Genomic DNA, 22744 nt, shown 5'->3' on the forward strand with positions numbered 1-22744 from the left:
TGCTGCTCCATGTCTTCTATTCTATTAGGCAAAACAATTCAAAATACCATTTCAGTCATATGCTGTGGGAATCAGTGACGCATGTGCCAATTTAACCAACTATTTTACTTGGTCCTGCAAGTTTCATTTTTCATCAATAGTTGTGCGCATTTTTGTTAGTGCATGTCATAGTTATTAATAGCAAAATATAAGTTGGCATATATTTGAACATTTTATTAAGTCTATTATGACTATAAAGTTTTCTGGTAACTGATCTGTTTTCAGTTCTCTTACTTTTGATGATGGAAATGTGTTACAGATAAACAGTCTTTCTCAAATGTTTTAATTGGAGATACAAGTTGCTTTCAGAGTAATTCTGGTGTATTTCAAATTTGCACTTATGAAAAGCTCATTTCCCTTTTGAGAAATATAACATTTAACTAGAAGATAGAATTTGAGTAGTACCATCCACTGTTTTGATACAGGTTCACTTTGGGTCATGAGGTGAGTTTGATTCTAGAACTTTTGGTTTTGACCGATACAAGTGAAAAATATTTTTCTATCAAATAAGAAGTACTGTCATGTACCTCTGATGAAAACTTTGTTTTGGATTCCACATGAATTATTTATTTCGCAACTTATGTCTGTCAACCTCTTTGCTTTGATTCTTTACTCCTATTTAGGCTCTCTCCTCTTATCTCTGATTTGTTGATTGTCATGGCTACAACTTCCAATTTCTCAGGCTTACCTGCACTGTCCTTTCATATGTACCACACACACACGTGCGCGCGCACACACACACACACACACACACACACACACACACACACACACACACACACACACACACACACACTGAATACATTGAATAGAACCTCTGTGGTTATATTTTGTGATCAAGAAGTGATGAGAGTTTTTAACACTTTTGTAACTATAATGCACTCCAAAAAACATCTGTGACATGCACACTGATGTGTACTCTTCAGCTCAGTTTGTAATTTAGCCCTTATGTAATAATATAAATATATATTTAATGTCTTCTTCATGCATGCCACAAAGAAAAAACTGTCACTAGAAGTCATATTCAGTAAATATTAGGCTCTAGCATCACAAAGTGATGTTGTTTGAGCTAAAATTGAATTACCTGTGAAGTTTGAACAGAATAATTATTATAATATATTTGGTGACTTATGATTCTGATATTTTCTCCAAATTGTATCACAAAAGGCCTAAAATCACAAAAAATGTTTTGTCCAGTTGTAGGAATCCATTATGATATTTTGTAATTAAAGAAAACAATAAGTGGGGCTTCAATATCAGAAATAAACTTCAGTATGTGTTTCAGTCTTATTCCTTTAGATGGCCTTAATTGCTATGATTGGCTATTTGTTTTGATTTCATAGTCTTGCACCCACTGTTTGCCATTTGTTATGATGTCCGTAATTCTGGATAATTAGTGATATCAGTAAGAAATTGCTGAACAATGTTTTTGTTGCAAATTGAGCAATTGCTGGACTCATTTCTTGCCTGAAATATGTGTCAGAAATCACTTGAACCATATCTATCATTCACTTCATCAAGTCTCTTTGAAAGTAATTTTATACTTTACTTGCTTTCCGTTTTCCTTGATGCTTGATAGATAGCTTCTTTGTTTAAAAAAAAAAAATAAAAAAAATAAAAAACAACTTACACATTTCATTGCTTATTACCATTTTGACATAGATATTGATGAATATTGACTAATTTTCATATTCAAAATAAAGAAATTACCAAGTGAGGTAAAATATATTTTGAATACATAATATGTAACACAGTAATAAGAGTGCAGTGTGGCTAATAAATTGCACATACACCAAATAATGATACCATCAAGTATAAGGAGGATGAGTGTAATTGAAAGTGACTACATTATCTCCTGTTTTGGTGGAGGGGAGTAAAATTATCATCTGGTTGTTCTGATTTGTGTTTTTCTTTGTATCACACAATCACATCACATGAACACTGGATTGTTCCTTTGATGGGGCACAGCTAAGCAACTCTCCATTTCTAATGACATTAATATACACAGGATGTGAAGTTATAACCTTCCTGTCTACCTACTAGCAATGAATGCCATAGTAAATGTAGAGTAAAATAGATGATGATTCTTTTTTATGACACGGTGTTTGCTGAAGGATGTAGTAAGTAAATTAGAAACTAAGTCATTAAATAATTTATGATTAAAAGTCACAACTCACTGAATGGCAGAAGTGTTGAATCATCAACAGAAACACATAAAACAAATAGAAAACTTGCTAGCTTTCAGGATAAATCCTTTGTCAAGCTAGAGTACAAAACATGCAAGCCGCCGCACCCCCCCCCCCCCTCCCCCACTCCACACACGCACACTGGGAAACCTTGTACATTGCTGGGTGGATTCATACTGCCACAATTGCAGATCAGTAGGTGGACTAAGGGGGGAGAGGAGGGAAGCAGGAAGAGGGGTGGGGGTGGGTAGTGCCTTGGAAGAAGACAGCTAGTTTGTTGGGTAGTAATATGGGACAGAGGTATGGCAGATGCACAAGTACCAGAGCCAGTGGAGAGTGGCACATGGTGATGGTGATGTCAAGACAGGGCATTGGTAGGGGGGGGGGGGGAGGGGGAGTGACAACACAGAGGAAGAGGAAACTGTTGTGTCAAGGTTATCAGGACAGTGTGTTAATGGAGACTGAGGCCAGGATGGTCATGGGAGCAAAGGATGTGTTGCACGGATAATTCCAATCTGCGTAGTTTGGAAAGGCTTGGTGGTGGACGGAAGGATCCAGATAGCCCTGGTTGTGAAGCAGCCATTGTAATCAAGCATGTTGTAGTCAGCTGCATGTTTTTTTGTACTGGGCAGCTGGTTGATTGTCAGACCGACAAAAAATCTGTGCAATAATTGCAGAAGAGTTGATATATGACATGACAGATTCCACACCTGGCCCTGTCTCTGACAGGGTAAGATAAGACTGTGACAGGACTGGAGTAGCACTTCTGACTCCAGTCCTGTCACAGGCTTATCCTACCCCATCTGAGACATAACCACCTGTGAAAGCTGCCATGTGGTAAGCCAACTCTGCTGCAGTCACTGCACAGCTTTCCAGGTCGGTATGACAGCCAACCATCTGTCCACCAAATTGAATGATCTCCACCAAACTGTGGCTAGGAACGAAGCTGACCATCCAATGGCACAATATGCAGCTTAACACAACATGCTCTAGTTCAGTGGCTGCTTCACAACCTGGACCATCTGGATACTTCCCATGACCATCAGCTTTTCTGAACTACACAGGTGGGAATTAACCCTTGCAACACATCTTTTGCTCCCATAACCCCTGGCCTCAACCTCCATTAACCAATTGTTCCCACACCTCTTCCCAGTCCATGTCTCTACGTCACCGTCATCATGCGCCACTCTCCACTGGCTCCGGTATCTGTACATAATGTGCCTAGCCAGTGCACCAGCCACCCCTCCAAGCCACCAGCTAACCACCCCCACCCAACCTCTCTTCCTGGTTCCCACCTCTGTCCCCTCTACATAACCTATTCCACCCCACCCCTATCTAGTCCGCCCGCCGAACTGTAATCCCTGCATTGTACATCTAGCCGGCACTATGTTCTCTCTCTCTCTCTCTCTCTCTCTCTCTCTCTCTCTCTCTCTGTGTGTGTGTGTGTGTGTGTGTGTGTGTGTGTGCGCTATTTGGTGAATGGTCTCCTTTACTCCTAAATTATTTTCATTCTACCGGAACTTTCCTACTGTATTTAAATGAAGACTTTAACTTACTTCAGGCAGATTTTGATGTCACAGGAAATTCACTAAATATTTCTTCTTCTCTCTTACCTGGATAGGCATTGATATTACAATAATACAAACTGGATTCATGTGCACCACACATACAGTAAAAACCATTTTTTATTGCTTACGTGGATGAAGTTACAGTTAACTTTAAACTAAGAGAAAGCAATTTATAAAATTTTTATTGTAGGCTCATTTCAGAGGCTGTTCTGAAAATTTAATTGACCTTCCTCCAAGTTTCCTTTCTAATTTGATGTTGACGTGGAGGTTCTTATCAATTAGTCCACAAGCATTCTGCTATATGAAGTCATAACAACCAACAATATCTTTGCAGCATATTAAGGATAAATATAGTGTGATTATTAGGATTCCATGTGGCATTTCATACAGAAATAAAGCCTGTATAAAATACATCAGGAACCTGTAGATTGCAGAAAGTTTTTCTTTCTTTTGCTTAAGAGAGGGAGCATAATGCACCATTTTTGTATTTAGTTTCACGATTTATAACTTCACACTCGAGTATATTCATTCTGGAAGTCAGTAAAGCACAACAACCATTTGAATGAGTATCTTCTGACATGGGTTCCACATAGAATGACAATTGCAAACTTCACTCTCGACACACATGCCAATGGCCAGCAATATCCCTACAAAATTTTGATGTTGTACACTTTAAAAAAATAGATTAGTGTCATATCTTTAAATAAAATTTCTCTGAATCTATTAACTGATAAGCTGGAAGGTAATTGAATCAAAAAGTTTCAATCACAACAAAACATAAAATGGTACTAGTAAAATCCTTAGTTGCTTAGATGCTTTTGTGTGATCTGTATGACATGTCTCCATGTAAAAGTAACTTTTTTGTAGATTACTGTTTTATATTCCATGTTTGGTATGTGTTACTCTTGTTTGACCTATTTTTTTCAAATTGGTAATTCATTAGGATACATTTCAGTACTAACACATCAGTATATTAGATATTATATAAAGTTGTTTAATCTATCATTACTTCCAGTTATTGTTCAAGCCCCAAACTATTAATATTTCTCAGATATAGAAAAAAAATCATAGGAGACAGATTAATAAACTGGATTTTATTTTTTCCCTCTGCTGTATGACATACTGCATATATAGCACTATAAGAATGAGTTCATAACACAGATTTAATTTTGTGTACCAGCTGGAATCAGAAATTGGCAGTGCACAAAGAAGGAAGCCAGTATTCTTACCTAGAAATGTTCGTATGTGGAGACAACGTTCAGGTCATTTGGGTATGCTGACAGATTATTCAGAAGATAGAATGGGTGATAGAAAATATATATGTGAATTGGAGGACAAACAGGAAATTGATGAAAACCAGGAGGATTCTGAGAGAAAAAACAGTGAAAGGTAAGTAATCATCAAAATTTTATTTTTTCTTAAACTTGACTTGGTATAGAGCTTCTAATAGTACTAATATTGTGATATTAATGTGTTAGATTGTGAACAGCCTGCACAAATACCAATTCATGTGAATTCAAATTGTCAGAGTATGTTGGGAATGGATTAAAAAGCAGCATTCGCCATAATATACAGCCAATACAGGAGGAATGCACTTACTATTTGCATTAGAAAATAGTAATATAGGAACCTTTCAAGCACGTTAAAGTTCCCCATTTTCTAGTAATCTAATTCAGTGTACATAAAAAGTCTACACATATAGATAAGTACACTGTTTACTCTTGGGCAGTTATGTTGCACATTGAAGCATCTTTCCAATACTGCACTAACATAACTTCTTGTTTCAGGCCTTACAACAAATCTTTAACAATTGCCTGTATCTCTGCAATAGAAAATATTGAATATGCAGATTATCCATCCATGAGGGCGTGCTGGAAAGTAATGCCTCAAAATTTATGTGAAAACTCTTCCAGATTTTTAAATAGAACAAAGGTTACTAACATTCTAAATCCTTACTCTTCATGTCTACATATTTATCTTTCAAGATAGTCACCCTGGCGACAAACATATTTTTCCCAATGAGAGACCAGTTTGTTGATACCATCACTGCGGAACAATTGACTTTGTCGAAGGAGCCACAACCTCACCTCTGCTTGCACTGCTTCGTCACTATCAAAATGAAGTCCTCAAAGGTGTTCATTAAGTTTCAAAAACAGTCAAAAATCGGCTGGAGCCAAGTTGGGACTGTATGGAGATTGATAGATGACAGTGAACCAAAAGCATCTGGTTACTGCAGATGTTGCAGCACTCATTTGTGGTCTGGCAGTGTGCTTCAAGTGTGGACAAACTCTTCAAATTTGAAACTCAATTATGAGAAACTGTTTCTCACACTCTGTCATAATTAAGTTACACATTATCAAAGTACATGCTACAATTCGGAACCCTGTATTGGCAGAGGGTTGCTAATACATAGACATGAAGAATAAAGATGTAGAATGTTAATAATATTTGTTTTATTTAAAAAGCTTTAATAGTTTTCACAAAAATAAAGAAAATCAGAGGGATTACTTTTTAGCACATCCTCATACATAGGCAATGCTGTCATTAGTAAAGGCAGTTTAGGGATAACTGGATCAAACTTGATGAAATTCTTATTCTACTAGCATCAAAATGTTACCTTTATTCTGACCATTTCCACTGTCATTGTAATGTTATTGTGTCCAGTAGAAAGCTTCCAGTGTGTGTCAAACTATTTCCCATTCATAATTAATGATGATATCCACTCCTTTCTGGCATCAACTGTGTATGTCATCTGCTGCATACCGCAGGCTTCAATAGTGTTAAATTAATGGATGGCTCAAGAACAGTGCTACACAGTTGATGCAGTATGGGTATGTTTCTTACCCATCTACACAGGGGGTAGAAAAATAAACTGCAGCAGGTAAATCCATTATATAATAAGTGATTTCTGTAACAATTGTTGTGTTCATCATTGCAAACATGTATGGTGTGGTAACCACATTCCACCCTCCTCCTTCCATTGCTCCCTCCCCCAACTCTCTCTCTCTCTCTCTCTCTCTCTCTCTGTGTGTGTGTGTGTGTGTGTGTGTGTGTGTGTGTGTGTGTGTGTGGCGGGCGGGGTTGGGGGGGGCGAGGCGGGGGGTGAACTCATATTGCTGAAAATCATTGTCAAGCATAAATACAAATCCAGACCTCCTGCATATCTGGAACAGTTGTCTTAAATAAGCCCATCAAAGCTTGTAGATGTCCTGATATTTCCAAATACTATAACCAGAGATTCTCCCATGTGATATGCAGCAGCGTGAATTGAAAGGATGTCGTGTAGAAGCCATGCTATACCACAGAACTGACAATTTTAGTATCAGTAGAAGCATTCACGTGAATGAAATAGAAGTGCCCTAGGTACCTGCCAAGGAGGAAGTAAGTGCTAGGAATATGGAATATATGATGAGGCAGTTTCTTCGGCAACCAGCAACTTATAATCTATACAGGACAAGGCTATCTAAATAACCTTCACCACAGATACAACTGTCAAAACCAGTTTTGAGGAGTTTTTTTTTTTTTAAACTGAAAGCAAGCTTGTACTAAAGCAACATTAATACATTGGCACCTCATTGGAAAAAGTGCGTAGCATCAAACTGTGGCCAATAAAAGTGTGTTTCTACATTTAATGTATACCCAGATAATATGAAACATGGTTAAAGGAAATCAATCCATTAGTATTAAGATAACTTGATCTCATGCCTGGAATCTTACAAATCTCAAGTAATAGGGAAAAAGCTAAGTTTTGCATTAATTTATTTATTCTCAAACAGAATTGCTATGCTTGAGCACTAACCTATGTACCCGACTGTTGTAACAAACAACTTCATTAATTACAGTTGGATTAGTGATGGTCAATCTTATAGGTTTAAACAGAGCAAAAGTAATAGAACATTCTGAAAACATTTCTGTTAGTTCAAAAGCTTTCAAATTAGATAACATTCTTTTCCAGAATTTTTGTATGTGCATGAACAACTGCACTGTTTCCTTACTCATGAGTATGTCAAGCATATATGTATTTCCTGTGTTGAATGAGTCAAGCACTCAAAACTCTTTCATCGTCATCAACTCAGTCACTCTGGTCACCACATTCAGTTCTTATGATCTGTCTAAACTTTTTCCATTGAATTTGTTTGTTTCACCATAGATTACTTTGGCATACATTTGCATAAAATATTACTTCTTGAGCTCTGGCTCAGTAGAATAAAATTGTAAACTAGCAGTATAATGCACAAACAAGGTATAAATTATATATGATTTCAAAATTAATGGAAACAACTACGCTCAGGAATCAGCTCATGTGCTGGCTTTAAGAATGATCTAGTAGTTGGACATGAGGCACATCAGAAGTCAGTCCAAACATTTAACACACTCTTTCTGCCATCACAATCCAATGTGATGTGAACAAACTGAATGTCAGCAACTGGGTGGTAATCTCTAATCCTGTGGTTATTTCTAAGAACGCAGTGCCATGACATAATTTGTGTTATGACAATGTAATGTGGAACATAAATGATTCAGTGAGAGTAAAATGGTATGATAATCATTCCTCACATTGTTTTGGAAAACAGATGAAGTTTATGTATTATTTCTCAAAGCAGCTTAACTACCTTGTTCTGGCTATTAAATCTTTGGTGTTGTAGGCTGAAGTTTAATTTATTAGTCCCATTTATGCTCTGCAGGAATGAACTGTAGCCAAGAATTGCATCACTGTTTTATGTAATAAAGTGCATCATAAGTTACAGATGCTTCCCAATGAATGCATTGTATTTCAATATAAAAAGGCCCTCACACTGATACCTCTGTTTATCTGTGGTTTAATGAGCACACGAGAATTTCCAACACCTCCTGGGGCCCACAAAATAAGTCAAATTTAGCATTTATCAAAAGTCTTTAATCTGTTTTCAGGCAAATGTTATGGTACAAATTCCTGTGTTCATAATCAGTGACACTGTACAACACTGCACTGCTTGATCAATAGCACAAAAGGCCTCTGGAAACTGTCCACAAGTTATATTCATCCATTTTTGAACAACTGGCCCCTGTGTGGTAGACTAGTATTGGCCCATTGTTATTTTAGTTGTGTCTGTACAAGGTGGCACCATAGGTAAGATGCAGGAATATTATTTGGAAGTAACAGGAGCTCAAGTTCATGTCTGGCCATTCAGATTTAGATTTCCTGTAGAACGGTTGCAGGAGAATGTCGAGATGTGTCTGTAAACAGAACTGTAGTTGGTTCCCTCTCCTATCCTTTTCCAGTGATACTCATTCTTCATATCTTATGACCTAATTGGCCATGAGATATGACACTGTTTTCTTTTTCCGTTTTAATGAACCTTACTTAGGCATTTCCATTATTTTGTCAGTTATCTGTGTTTGGTCTACAGGTAAATCACAGTAAAGCTTAAATTTGTATGTTTGCATTTTGATTCAAGTTTCTATAGTGTGTGCACATACGTTATTTGAAGCAGGAGCGATTAGCCCAATCTACATTCTACATCTGCACACCATCTTAATCATTGGGCAAAACATAATCCTGGGTGGAATACAAACAAGCAATGAGTAATGGTAGTCATGCCACAACTCCAAGACAATAATGTGCATGTGTGTGTGCGTGCGTGTGTGCGCGGTGCACGTGTGCATGTGCTGAGGATCTCAATGTCTGCGTGATAAGTGGTTTCCTTTACTCATTCCACTGTTCAGCTTACAGACACACGGCATAAATTATATCAGACTTAAGTACTTTTGTCATGTTAGAGCACTCATTTCACTTTTGATCACTCTTCATTTACAGCAGTTCAGATGAGGAAGAAGAAGAAGAAGAAGAAGAGGAAGAGGAAGAAGAAGAAGAAGAAGAAGAAGATACAAACATTGTTTCTTCAACCAACCAAGAAGAGGAGACGCTTACGAATGCCACAGAAGTCAGAGCCGCTGATAGCACTTTCTGTAACTTCAATATTAATCAGTATCGCATGGTTTTTGTTGTAAATCAAGAAAATTATCTTTACAGACGAAAAGCATTTCACAGGGCACATCAGGTACGCTACTTTCCTTACATCCTTAAATTTAGCCTGCACGCGTATGCAATTGTTCATTGATGATGTTACAAACTGAACACTTACTGTGACCCTTACTAGAGCACATTTCTTGCATGTATAACAAAGGGAAACTCACTGGTCTTAGCTTTCAGGAAAACTTCATTTAATAGAATATGAAAACTGTACTAAAAGAAGTGTAATACTAGTTATAAATTCTTTATTTATTAATAAAGACTGTTCAAATTGCATGTGTAGTCAGTGCCCCTTCCTCTATAAAAAGTTGTTACTCAACATAGTGTGCATTTGATGGTAGTTCCCCATTCTGTAAAATACTTTATCCATCTGTGCACACTTCTCTTGCCAATGGCATCATCTCAATAAGTAAGCTGAACCCTTCTGTATATGTTGGACAGCTTAAGCCTGTGGTCGTCAACTGATGCACCACAGGCCACAAGTGGCTCACATCAAGTATAATTGTGACCCATGGATCTGAGCTTCTGAAGAATGTTGTCTTCCTGCTCAGTAACAAACAGAAATACATACAGAGACAATTTTAAGATGTGCTTAATTTTAATTAACGTTGCTGAATTCGGCCATGAGCCCAGTAAAGTTGGCCGCATACCTCAGAGGTAGAGTGCAAGCAGCATTGCCTCTGCGTGGTTAGGCGATGAGAGAGGGGTGTGTTTTATTGTTAGTCTTCCAGTACTGACAACAAATGAGCATGTGTAACTCGTACCGATCAGCTGCTATGCTTTTAATTTCAAGCGTAAGTAACATGGGTTCATGAATGCCCATCATAGAGATTGTCATCTTCAGATGCGGCACACATTCATAGCAGGAAATAAGAAATTAAATATGGCATTACATTAACTGTGTTATAATACAATGCATTCAGTAGAAGAAAACTGACAGCCAAAACATTTAGTAAACATTTGTGATGCATTGAAATATAAGTACAATTACTGTTCTTAATCAGTTAATCATCCGCTCACACAGACAACAATAGAACACCTCATCAGGCAATTATAATTTCGTAACTTTGGGGTCACCGAGGACGACAGCAATCTGAATCAGAGAACAGTCAAACTGAGTGTTCCGAATGGTGCCAACTTTTAACGACCAGTATTTGTGGGCAGGCAGCCAACTTGTCATACCCTTGCTATAGCTAGTCCACTGTGGACTCATAATATACAAATCTATATAGGTTACCAATTAATAGTAAGTTTGGTGCATATGTGGCCCAAGGTGTCACTCGGCATTGTCAGTTTTGGCTCTTGAGCAAAAACGTTTGATGACCACAGTCTTAAACCCTCTCATTTCCCTTTTCTAGGACCTAAGTACTTTGCTTCTGCTTGTGTTACTCACTTGCAAGAAGAAGAAAATTTCTGAACTTTTGTGTTAAAAGAAGTAGAAGTCACTACAGTTGCATGTGCATTTGTCAGCATCACAGGGTGAGCAGCAATTTACGGGTGTTTGCTGATGACACTATGGTGTACAGGAACGTGTCATCATTGAGTGACTGTTGGAGGATACAGGATGACTTGAACAGAGTTTCTAATTTGGGTGATGAATGGCAGCTTGCTTTAAATGTAGAAAAATTTAAGTTAATGTGGATGAGTAGGGAAAACAATCATGTAATGTTCAAATACAACATAAGTGGTTTGTTTTTTGACACAGTCACATCGATTAAATATCCTGGTCCTCTATGCAATAGTTAGACTTACTGATAATTTACCTGTGGCAGTGGGTAAAACAAATCTCATGCATGATGGTGTGCCAATTGATGGCTATTTCTCACCTGTATTAGGCCTCAGATGTCAGTGTAGGAATAACACGTATTTAACACACCAATATTATAATAATTATGTCATGTCATGAAATATGAGTCACTACTTCTCCCTCAGGTAACTCCTTGGTCTGAGCGGACTCCATTCCAGTCCTTTCAGGTAGAGGAAAAATCCTAGGCAGTAGCAGGGGTCAGGAAAGGGTCTTCTGTGTGGCAGTCTAGATTTACTAAGTCTTCAGCTGTGGATGCAGACACTTCCCTGTGGATGCAGACACTTCCATTTCTGTTATGCTCTTAAAAATCATACTTAAGATAAACTATGCTCATTCACATAGGACATTTTAACAAGAAAATTCACACAGAACAGTGTGTACTGTTGCTTGTGAGTTTCATGTAAACCCATTGTCCAGTGTATAGGAACTTAACACTGATGCCATTTGCTTTACATTACATGAAATACGTGTACAACATTTACTAAGTAGACACAGTGCAGAAAACTAAACTGCACGCAGACTTTGTGTACTTATCTACTGTACAGAAAAGTGAGTGACCAGACTGCTGATTTTGATTGGAAACTTTGATTGTGTGACACTGCTCCTATTCTTTTCAGGAATTTATCAAGCCTTTCATTATGATGCATTATGTACACACAAAATATTTGGTAATATTTATTCTGCTGTTTTCCTCAAAACAAAATATATGACTGAATATTCACCAGAATGAAGTATGAATTGATCCAACAGAACAAAAAGTTTCAATCATGTAACACATTGGGCCATATTTCACCAGTCACAAACTTGATACTTGATCAGGTTTTGCAGTTTCTGAAACCACTCAACACATAAGTGAATGGCTATAATGGCATCTTAACCAAGAACGTTCCTATCTGGCCATAAAGGTTGGTGTTTTTGTGTGTTTTCTGTAACTCACATAAAGTAAATACTGGAAAATCTGTGAAAAGGACAGAGGGATTCTGTCCCCTCATCACTGTCCAGTCTAATCTTTTGCTCTGTCTGTAATGACCTCTTCCCTGATGAGTCTTTAAAACCTATTCTTCCCACCTTCTTAATCAAGAGCATTCCTGATTCCTTCATCTTGTAAACAAGTTAGTCTCATTTATAGCAGAGCCATGGCCACTAAACAAGTAAACACTGTTAGTGTGGGAGAGGCTTGAGGTGTAACGATGTCAAAGAGTTTGTTTTGTCATATCCTACAATGGTTAGCATTACATATAGCCATTGAAATTCGGTTATTTACGTTTTTCATTCAGTTAGTGATCTGAAGGCTTTTTTTAAATGTCAGAATTAATATTATTGCAATTAAGAAATCTGTGTGCATCTCATTTATATTTCTTGCATTATAGTTCGTATGCTACTGATTCTTATTTAAATTGGTTTTTAGCTCAAGAAGTGTTACATAATACAACAGTGAATGTTAGATTTCTCACTAAAAATTATTTTGAATGAAATGAAGAATTTTCTGTCAAAAATGATTTATGTAATGGTAGTTATATTTTATCCAATTATTGTGACCTTGTACATCACTGCGCTGATTTTATTCAGTTTGTTGACCCACAAAAATGTAGTTAATGAACATTACATTGTTAAGCATTTCTGCTTGCACCGAAATTTTGCAGCAAGTCACACACACACACACACACACACACACACACACACACACACACACACACACACACACTTTCATTCACACGAGAAAGCACATTTCATGCACACATCACTGCCAACTCCAGCCACTCAGATTGGAATGCAACTGGAGGCAATGTGTCGGGAAGGGGACGGGATAGCAGGGTATTGGGGGGGGGGGGGGGGGGGGGGGGAGAGAAAAGAGCATTGTCTGGCGGAGCATGCAGAGACTAGAATGCCAACGAGTGCAGAGTCAGGAGGCTGTAGAGCAGGGAGTTGGGGAGGGGGGGGGAATAGTAGGTGATAAGAGAGGGGAGTGGAAACTGTTGGGTGGAGGGTATGGAGACAGTAGGCTATGTAGGTTGAGGCCGGGATGATTTCAGGAGTGGAGAATGTGTTGTAAAGAGAACTCCCTTCTGTGCAGTTCAGAAAAGCTGGTGGTGGAGGGAAGGATCCAGATGGTCTGGGTAGTGAAGCAGCCATTGAAATCAAGTATCTTATTTTCAGTTGCATGTTGTGCCACTGGGCGGTCTGCTGTGTTCTTGGCCACAGTTTTGCGGTGGCTGTTCATCCTGGTGGACAGCTAGTTGCTAATCATGTATAAAAAGCTGTGCTATGATTGCAGTAGAGCTGGTGTATGACAACAGATGCTTTACAGGTAGCCTGGCCTCTGATGGGGTAGGTTAATCATGTGCCAGGACTGGAATAGGAAGTGCTGGGTGGGTGGATTGGGCAGGTCTTGCAGCTGGGTCTTCCACAGGGATATGACCCCTGTGGCAAGTGGTTGGGATTGGGAGTGGCATAGGGAAGGACTAGGATGTTGTCAAAGTTGGGAGGGGAATGGAACACCACTTTTTGGAGGGATAGATAGGATCTTGAGTAGGCTGTCCCTCATTTCAGGGCATGATGAAAGGTAATCAAAGCCCTGGTAAAGGATGTGGTTCAGCTGTTCCAGTCCAGAGTGGTACTGGGAGACAACGGGGCATTCCGTTGTAGCTGGTTCTTGAGGGTGGTGGTGGGAGGATTGGTGGTGTGTAGGGAAATGGCATGGGAGATCTATTTGCGGGCTAGATCTGTGGTTAGTGCCTGCCTGTGAAGCCCCTTCATGAGGCCCTCAGCATACAGGGCAAGGGAGTTGTCACTGCGGATACACTGTCCCCGGGTGGCCAGACTGTACGGGAGGGATTTTTTGGTGTGGAAGGTATGGCAGCTGTCGAAATGCAGGTACTGTTGGTAGGTGGTGGATTTAATGTCAACAGAGGTGTTGATGGATCCATCAGAGAGGAAGAGGTCAGTGTTCAGGAAGGTAGTTCCTCTTTAAAGGGAAGGTATACAAACAAATCCATGTCACAGCCATGGACACCTGCATGTCACACTACAATGCCAACCTGTCTACGGGGCATCTAGAGGAGACCTCTCTAGCCTAGTCTGGTCCAGATTCATTGATGATATCTTCATAACCTGGACTCAGATATGCTCTTATTCCTTGACAACCTCAACACCTTCTTCCCATCTTCTTCATGTTGCCCTCCTCAACCCAGTGTGCCAATTTTCTGGCCACTGATCTCCTCCACTCCATCAGAAGCTGGGACACCTGGGAAAGCAGGCATGTTTTGTACTGGTATGACTAACAACCAGCTGTGCACCAGGATGAACGGCCATCGCAAAACTGTGGCCAAAACAAAGTAGGCTACCTTGTGACACAACATGTAGAGGAATATAATATGCTTGATTTCAATGGCTGCTTCACTACCCAAGCCATCTGGATCCTCCCCTCCACCACCAGCTTTTCTGAACCATGCTGATGGGAGTTATCTTTACAACACATTCTACACTCCCAAAATTATCCCAGCCTTAACCTACTGTCCCCACACCCTCCACCCAACAGCTTCCCCCTCCCCCCCCCCCCCCCCCCACCCGTCCTATCACTTCCTCCCTATTCTCGCCCCCTCACCGTCTTTATGTGCCACCCTCTGCCAATGCACCCGCCATTTCTTTCCCTTTCCTCACTCTCATCTTTTTCTGCTCCCATTCCTCCTCCCACCTCCCTGCCCACAGCAACCCAACAATGTACCTGTTGGCAGTCTAGTCCCTGCACCCCCTCCCCCCCCCCCCCCCCTCCCCACCACCACCTGTATTCTGCTGTCCATTACCTTACCTTGCTTGCTTCCTCCAGATTGCCGCTTCCATTCTATCTGACAGCTGCATTCTAGTTCAAACTGCTGAAGTTCTCAGTTATGTGTGCATGAGATGTGCTTGCTTGTGTGAATGAATGTGTGAATATTTATTTTCTTTTCTGAAGGTTTTGGCTGAAAGCAAATGTGTAAGTGTATTTTCATTATGCCCATCTGCAACTCAATGTGTCATCTTTACTGTGAGTAGCAATCAATCTTTTCCTTATATGTTTGATATTCCAACCTGGAGTTTCTGTTGTTAGATTTTTAGCTATCATTAACAGTTAGCTAAGGAGATATGTGCCAATACTGATTTAAAATTAATATGGTGTACTCACTAAATATTTTCATGTAGGATCACACCCAATAATTTACAGTTACCGGTACCAGTTTTTGCAGCCAAAATACTACACACATTATTTATAATGTCTTAAAAAAACATATAATTGCATGACTTTAGTTATTTGATGTGAAATAATTCATAACACCTTTTTCATATAATACTTTCCTGCAAAAGTGTATTGTTTTCATATGACTACATCTTATTATACTGATTAATGCCTGCCTGCAGACTGCTGTTGTAAGAAAGTGCTTAAACTGAGAACTATATTGAGAGACTAATTGGTTAGTTAGAATTTACTTTTAACAAATATATGACTAAGATTTTTTGTGTAGTTATGCTTGTATTTTATCTGTTTGGTTTGTTACAGTTACATTCTTCCATATCTTTGAGACTTGGGCTCAAATTCCGCCGTTGGCATGTCAGTTGGGTGGCAGCCAATGTCTCAGAGATGCAGCACAGGGCATGCGAAGACTGGTTAATGGGCCGTGGTGAGAGTTTTGTTCCAAACAGAACTCATGTTGTAACAGTTAATGATGCAAACAGTCCCCCCTATCGATCATACAATCGATATCGGGTGGAAAGACTAAGCGCACCAAGTGGGTCAAGTGAAGAATAAAGTACTACTGAAAAATGTAGATGTAGTTAGAGTAAATGGTCTATATGTGAAATTTACTACTACTGCTTTATCTTTAACCCTTTCATTCCCACATTATGAATTCAGCTTTGGAGAAACTAAAATTGAGTATATACCCAACAGATGGAAAATATTATAAATCTGAAATCAATTAACACATTATTTGGTGAAACTGTTAGCATTACTAGGTACAAAAATGAAATAAAAGTAACAGTTTATGAAAAATAGAAATTGACAACTGAAATAAAGACACCAGCAGTTTCTCGAAATACACACGACTTCATGTGATAGTCTCTGAAACAATTCTTTTTTGCCATCAAACAGAAATGTACCCCATATTTTCTGCGCATGATATGTGCAAAGCCTTTTGGGCATAGTTTGCACTGTCCTTGCTTGACATCATACTCTGGGCAATGTCCAATATTGTCATATTTGACACCAGTACCTAGATCTGTTGATAGCTGCACCTTTCTTTTCTTTAAATGTTTCTCACTTCTGTGCAGTCTCCCTTCCCTTTTCGTGTCAGCTTTTCCACTCTTTGTCAAACCTGTTGATATATCAGCTTGAAATTGCTTCAGTGAGTACTCATTGGTTTTCTGCAGTTGCCCTTGACATCACCTGTGCAATAGCCAGCTGTTTACAACTGCTACCCCAGAGATCAGAAAACCAGTCTTATACACCACTTCTTAGATAGTATGTCAATTCTATACAGCTCCAGAGGCATGTCAGCTTTATCAACACCTCCCATGAATGTACTGAACTCTTTTGCAACAAATGGTCTGTCTATCAGTCCTTTTTTCTATAGCACGCCAAATTTTCCATTTCAGTTCCAGCGCTCTGGCAGCATATGATGATATGAGATTGATGGTTTTCTTATCAAATCAACATATAAGGGACAGGTTAGACTTGGTTTCAATTCTCGAGCTTTTGCTAACATGCCCCAGTTTCTTCAGATCTCTTTCATTTGGCAAAGGATTTTTCCCATTCTGTCCTGCCTACTAGTGCCAACACAGATCCTGTCTAACGGTGCCAACACAGATTGTACCTTTATCTTTTAGTGCTACTGCCAGTTGCAAGGATGAGAACCAATTATGAAAATATACATAGAATTTTTGTCCTTCAGGTAAATCTTAACAAAGTGCCACTACCATCCAGAAAATCCAAGTCCAAAACCATCATAGGTACGTTTACCCACATAAGGACAAAACTCGTACATAATTACAAATGGACCTACCCACATGAAAAGTTTGAAACCCCATTTGTGGGGTTTATTTTGAATGTACTGTTTCAAGTAACTGCAGCCTTGGAATGGCGCAGCCTGTTTGCCAACAGAATTGTATTATTCTACTGGAATTACTTTCATACTGCAAAGAAGTGTGTCGAGCAATGTCTGTATTTTAAATAGTCTTGATCAGTTCTTGGTTTTTTATTGGTGTTATCCACTGTACTAAAATACTTCATAATTTTTCGGAACCTATTTCAACTCATTATACCTGCAATAGGAGGGTATCTACACATCACAGATTAGTACAGTTTGGTAGCCACCATTTTTACAAGCCCTATTTGGAGTAAAATTTCCAGAAACTGTTCAGTTTCGACTTCCACACAGCTGAGTACCTGTCCATCTTTTTGATGAGCAAACAAATTGCTTTGAATACAGATTTCTTTTATAATACCACGTGTAATAAACGTTTTGAAATACATGAGAGGAGTTTTAAAATTTGTTGCGGGGCATGGGAGGTACTTGCACCACATAATATTTGGTGATTCAAAATTTATTTTCATGAATGTACACTCATTACTATGATTCTTTGGATAGATAGTTTTGTCTCGGAAAAAGGTGAATTACATGATAAAAGTGAAGTTATATTAGGCCCTGGTACAGATGAATTTACTTCAGATACGCTACTAATATTTGCTTTAGGGATGGATGGAAGGGACTGCTTTAAATGAACTACACTGGTGGAATCAACATTCTGAGCTTTGTCAGTAACAAACATTTTGTCACATAAACAGAAAAGTTCATCACCAGCATTATTATAATCATATAATATCATTGTCATCATCATCGTCATCATCATCATCATCAGTATCATGAGACAAATCACAAATTTCTAACAAATGGCCATTGTTTATACATGGACCGAGTTCATGGATTTCTCAGTGATAATTTTTTCTGAATGTTCCACTGTCATAGTCTAATTTCAGTCTACCAGAAAAATGGAATTACGATATATACAAGTTTTCTAAGTTTTGGCCTCTAATCGAAGGCCACCGTGCATGCTAGTCACAGCACAACCTGAAACAAAGCAAATGAAATATTTACAATAATTATATCTCAATTTATCACTCACTTTCTTAATACAAATAGCAAACTATAGGCGACTGCTTTTTCTTGACAATTATTAACCTTATACTCCCAACATTCTTCCTAGACTTCATACATCTGTATCGAGATATATTACTACTTCAGATGTCATTTTGTTCATAGTCACTTTGTTGGAGCAATAATACAAGCATAATCTTCACCATAGTACCAAAGAAATAACAATTCACTGGTAAAATAAAAATAAAATGAACATAAATACACCTTACCAACGGTTGTGTAACATGAACTCCAAGTCAAAAAAATTCATGCACCTGAAATGGGTACATGGACCACCAAGTGGCAAAATTTCTTATTAGAAGCATGTTGTCCATCAACAAGAAGGCAATTTTAAGGATCAACACACACAATACTATGTATAACAGCGTTTACTATGGTGTTGTCTCGGAACTACACTGGGAATGAAAGGGTTAATATGCAATAGGATAGACTTAATAAATATTTGTAGAAACTTTCCACTGAAAGTGATATAAAGATCTCAACTCAGTAGATACTTAGTAAGCTGCAGCTATAATACAAAACATTGCATTTTAATAAGCTATAACAATTTTTTCCAGTACCTATATGTAACTGGCCCTTCATATAATCATACTTAATGGTTATTTATTCAAGACTAGTGAATAGGAATAAGTATAGTCTTCTTGTCTCAGTTCACACTGTGTAGAATGTGACAGTCAATGACTGAATCTGAATCTTGTGTGTAATAATGTAACACCCGCACCCCACACCCCCTCGCTCATTGTTATTTACTTCTGTCACCTTTTTGATGCTATTGTATGTTTTTAAAGATATTCATTAGATGTGCTATTGTACTTAGCTGTGATAAGTTTTACAGTTTTACCTGTACATACTCATGTTTATTTTGTCAAGTACTGCTCCTTGTAAGATTTTTTTTATTTTTCCTCCCTGATATCATATCTCAGTAGTTTAAAAAATGCTGTTTTACTATTAAAAGAAAAGTATCTTGATGTTTAGCTTCTAGTTGTGACTTCCATATTGGCTAAATATAATATGTTTTGCATGTATTTGATGTTTCTCAGCAAATGAAGAAATATTCACAAGTAAATCTGTATGTTCTTAGGGAAAATGTGTGTCATGAAGGTTTTCTTTTTCTAATATCCAATCACCACCACAAGATGTGAGCTGCTGTATCATCTCATCTAAAACATTTCTGTTGTATTAAAAATGTATGTTTAGGTTAGTATAATTTCTGTAACTGATAGTTATCTGACTTTGTTAAGCCTTTTTCCTTCATGTGAGAAATGTTGTAAACTCTGTAATTTCTGCTCACTTTAAAATCTATGTAACAAGAATAAAACTTTTCTTTCAGAAGTATTGTGCAAACTACAGGTCTACATCCTTTCCCATGTTTACAACATATGAAAGAAGGCAACAAATGAAAATATAATTGGTCACATAGATATTAGGGCTATTTAAAATGTTCTTGCACAGCCCCATCTGTAATGACAAGGTCGTGAAAAATACATACAGGGTGTTTCATTATCATAACCCAACCTACCATGAGCAGAAATCATGTGACAAATAAATAGGGTCTCAAGTGAGTCCGACTGGTCATCACGACTGACTGCCTTGCAGTGGACCGGGTTTGAGTCCTGGTACTGCTGGGGATTTTCCCGTGGTGGGAGGACTGGAATGGGATGCACTCACCCTCCTGATGCCAACTGAGGAACTACCTGCCAAACTAGTTGTGGCTGCAGGTCACAAAAGCTGACAACAGCTGAAGCATAGTGTGCTGACACCACACCCCTCCTACCACATACAATGATGCCATTGGTGGGGGATGACACAATGGTCAGTCAATACCAATGGGCCCACCAGCAGCTGTGGGCAGAGTTTAATGGTGGTGACTTGAAATGCATTATTCAATGATGAATTGGAAACTGCTTGTGATTAAGCAACATAAAGCAGCATACAGACAATCACAAGATACATTGCTGCATTAAACAAGAGATTGCACCCAGAAACTGCTTTGAACATTACTGCTGACACAACCTTTTTTAACTACTTTTTGCGTGTTGCTTCCTAAAAGCCTTATAAACTGGAATGCAGTCTGTGTCACAATGTTCAAAGTAGTTTGTTGGTGCAAACCTCTGATTAATGCACTAAGAATAGTAATTCTGTGATGCTGTATCATGTGATTATTTGTCTGTATATCAATTTTATAGCAGCTTAATCACAAGTGGTTTCCAACTTATCACTGTGTTACAAATCTGAAGTGATCTCCTTTGAGGTTATCTATCTTGGTCAAAACTCACTACAGACCATATGTAAAACTATAATCACTGTTCATTTGTCCCAGAGAATCATCTCTTAACAGCCTATAGTGAAACATCTAATATGTTATTTTTCCAGACTATATACTTTTATCACTGAAGTCACTTGATGCCAAAGAGCTTGAAGTTGGCAGGACATCATGCTTTACATCCTCAGAAAAAAAGAGGGGATATAATTATGAGGTACTGTGTACACGTCTGTCACATTAAAAATGTGAGTTTTTTGCTGATAGTTCAACATATTGCATGGATCAAAAGTACGTTTAATGTTTAAAGATAAATTGTCAGTATTTTCCTCTATGCATATACACAACGGTTTCAGTGAATGCGATGTCAAACTAGTATGAAAAGTGTATGTTTGGAAGTCAGCACTGTGAAAAGAATGGCATGGCAGTAACACTGTTGCAGCAAAGAAACATAATTAAATATTATGTATCAGTTTAATAATTTAGCTTTCGGGCGCTCATCTTAAAGACTTCATTCCAAGTTTCGGTATAAGTAAAGGATACAAATTGCATGCAGGTTAATAAACCATGTACAAGCTTTATTTTCTTAAACCTTAGCTAGGAAAGTCATTTCGTGAATTAATAATATTAATAAACTAAACATTTTAAGGAGTAACAAATTCGGAATAAAATCCTTAAAATGTGCAAGACAATGTATACACCCTGTATTGATTGATAAATCAAAATGTAATGTTTTATTTCAATTATTTTTTTACACACATGAGAAAGGTTTTCATCACCTCAGTTCCAAGAGTTCTGGAACCTGTACAGAAAATTGGAATAGAGACCTTTTTATTGCTCATGAAAACCACACATTGCATGTTGTACCACCGTACAGCGAGACCTTCAGAGGTGGTGGTCCAGATTGCTGTACACATCAGTACCTCTAATACCGAGTAGCACGTCCTCTTGCATTGCATCAAGACACTATTCGTTCAGATCTACAGCGATTTGGCGTAGATCTCTCAGAGTGGTTGGTGGATCACATCGTCCATAAACAGTCCTTTTCAATCTATCCCAGGCATGTTCAATAGGGTTCATGTCTGGAGAACATGCTGGCCACTCTAGTCGAGCACTGTCGTTATCCTGAAGGAAGGCATTCACAAGTTGTGCATGATGCAGGCGCGAATTGTCATCCATGAAGACGAATGCCTCGCCAATATGCTGCCGATATGGTTTCACTATTGGTCAGAGGATAGCATTCACGGAAGTCAGGATTGAAGTTGCGTATCATGCAGCCTATTGCGCACAGTTTGAGTTGTAATATGACGTCCTGTGGCTGCACAAAATGTATTACTCAACATGGTGGTGTTGCTGTCACGGTTCCTCCGAGCCATAATCCGTAGGTAGCAGTCATCCACTGCAGTAGTAGCTCTTGGGCAGCCTGAGTGAGGCATGTCATCAACAGTTCCTGTCTCTCTGTATCTCCATCTCCGAACAACATCGCTTTGGTTCACTCCGAGACACCTGGACACTTCCCATGTTGAGAGCCCTTCCTGGCACCAAGTAACAATGCGGATGCGATTGAACCAAAGCATTGACCGTGTAGGCATGGTTGGAGTACAGACAACACGAGCAGTGTACCTTCTTCGTGGTGGAATGACTGGAACTGATCAGCTGTCGGATCCCCTCCATCTAAAATGGG

General features: G+C 38.6%; 1 protein-coding gene and 1 long non-coding RNA gene across 2 annotated transcripts in view; one reads left to right on the plus strand and one right to left on the minus strand.

Moving 5' to 3' along the window:
* The window catches only part of LOC124721171 (paired amphipathic helix protein Sin3b-like), a 280712-nt gene extending 260630 nt beyond the window's left edge, over positions 1–20082 (plus strand). The window contains exons 22-24 of the mRNA XM_047246007.1: positions 4974–5182; positions 9591–9834; positions 16148–20082. Of these exons, the coding sequence (XP_047101963.1) occupies positions 4974–5182; positions 9591–9834; positions 16148–16396 (702 nt within the window). The 3' untranslated portion in view covers positions 16397–20082. The remainder of the gene's footprint in view (positions 1–4973; positions 5183–9590; positions 9835–16147) is intronic.
* Positions 18215–22744, minus strand: part of LOC124721172 — a 93978-nt gene continuing 89448 nt past the window's right edge. Inside the window, exon 3 of the long non-coding RNA XR_007006285.1 lies at positions 18215–18713. This is a non-coding gene — a long non-coding RNA (uncharacterized LOC124721172). The remainder of the gene's footprint in view (positions 18714–22744) is intronic.

Source organism: Schistocerca piceifrons, chromosome X (genome assembly GCF_021461385.2).
Source record: "Schistocerca piceifrons isolate TAMUIC-IGC-003096 chromosome X, iqSchPice1.1, whole genome shotgun sequence".
NCBI classification, from domain to species: Eukaryota; Metazoa; Arthropoda; class Insecta; order Orthoptera; family Acrididae; genus Schistocerca; species Schistocerca piceifrons.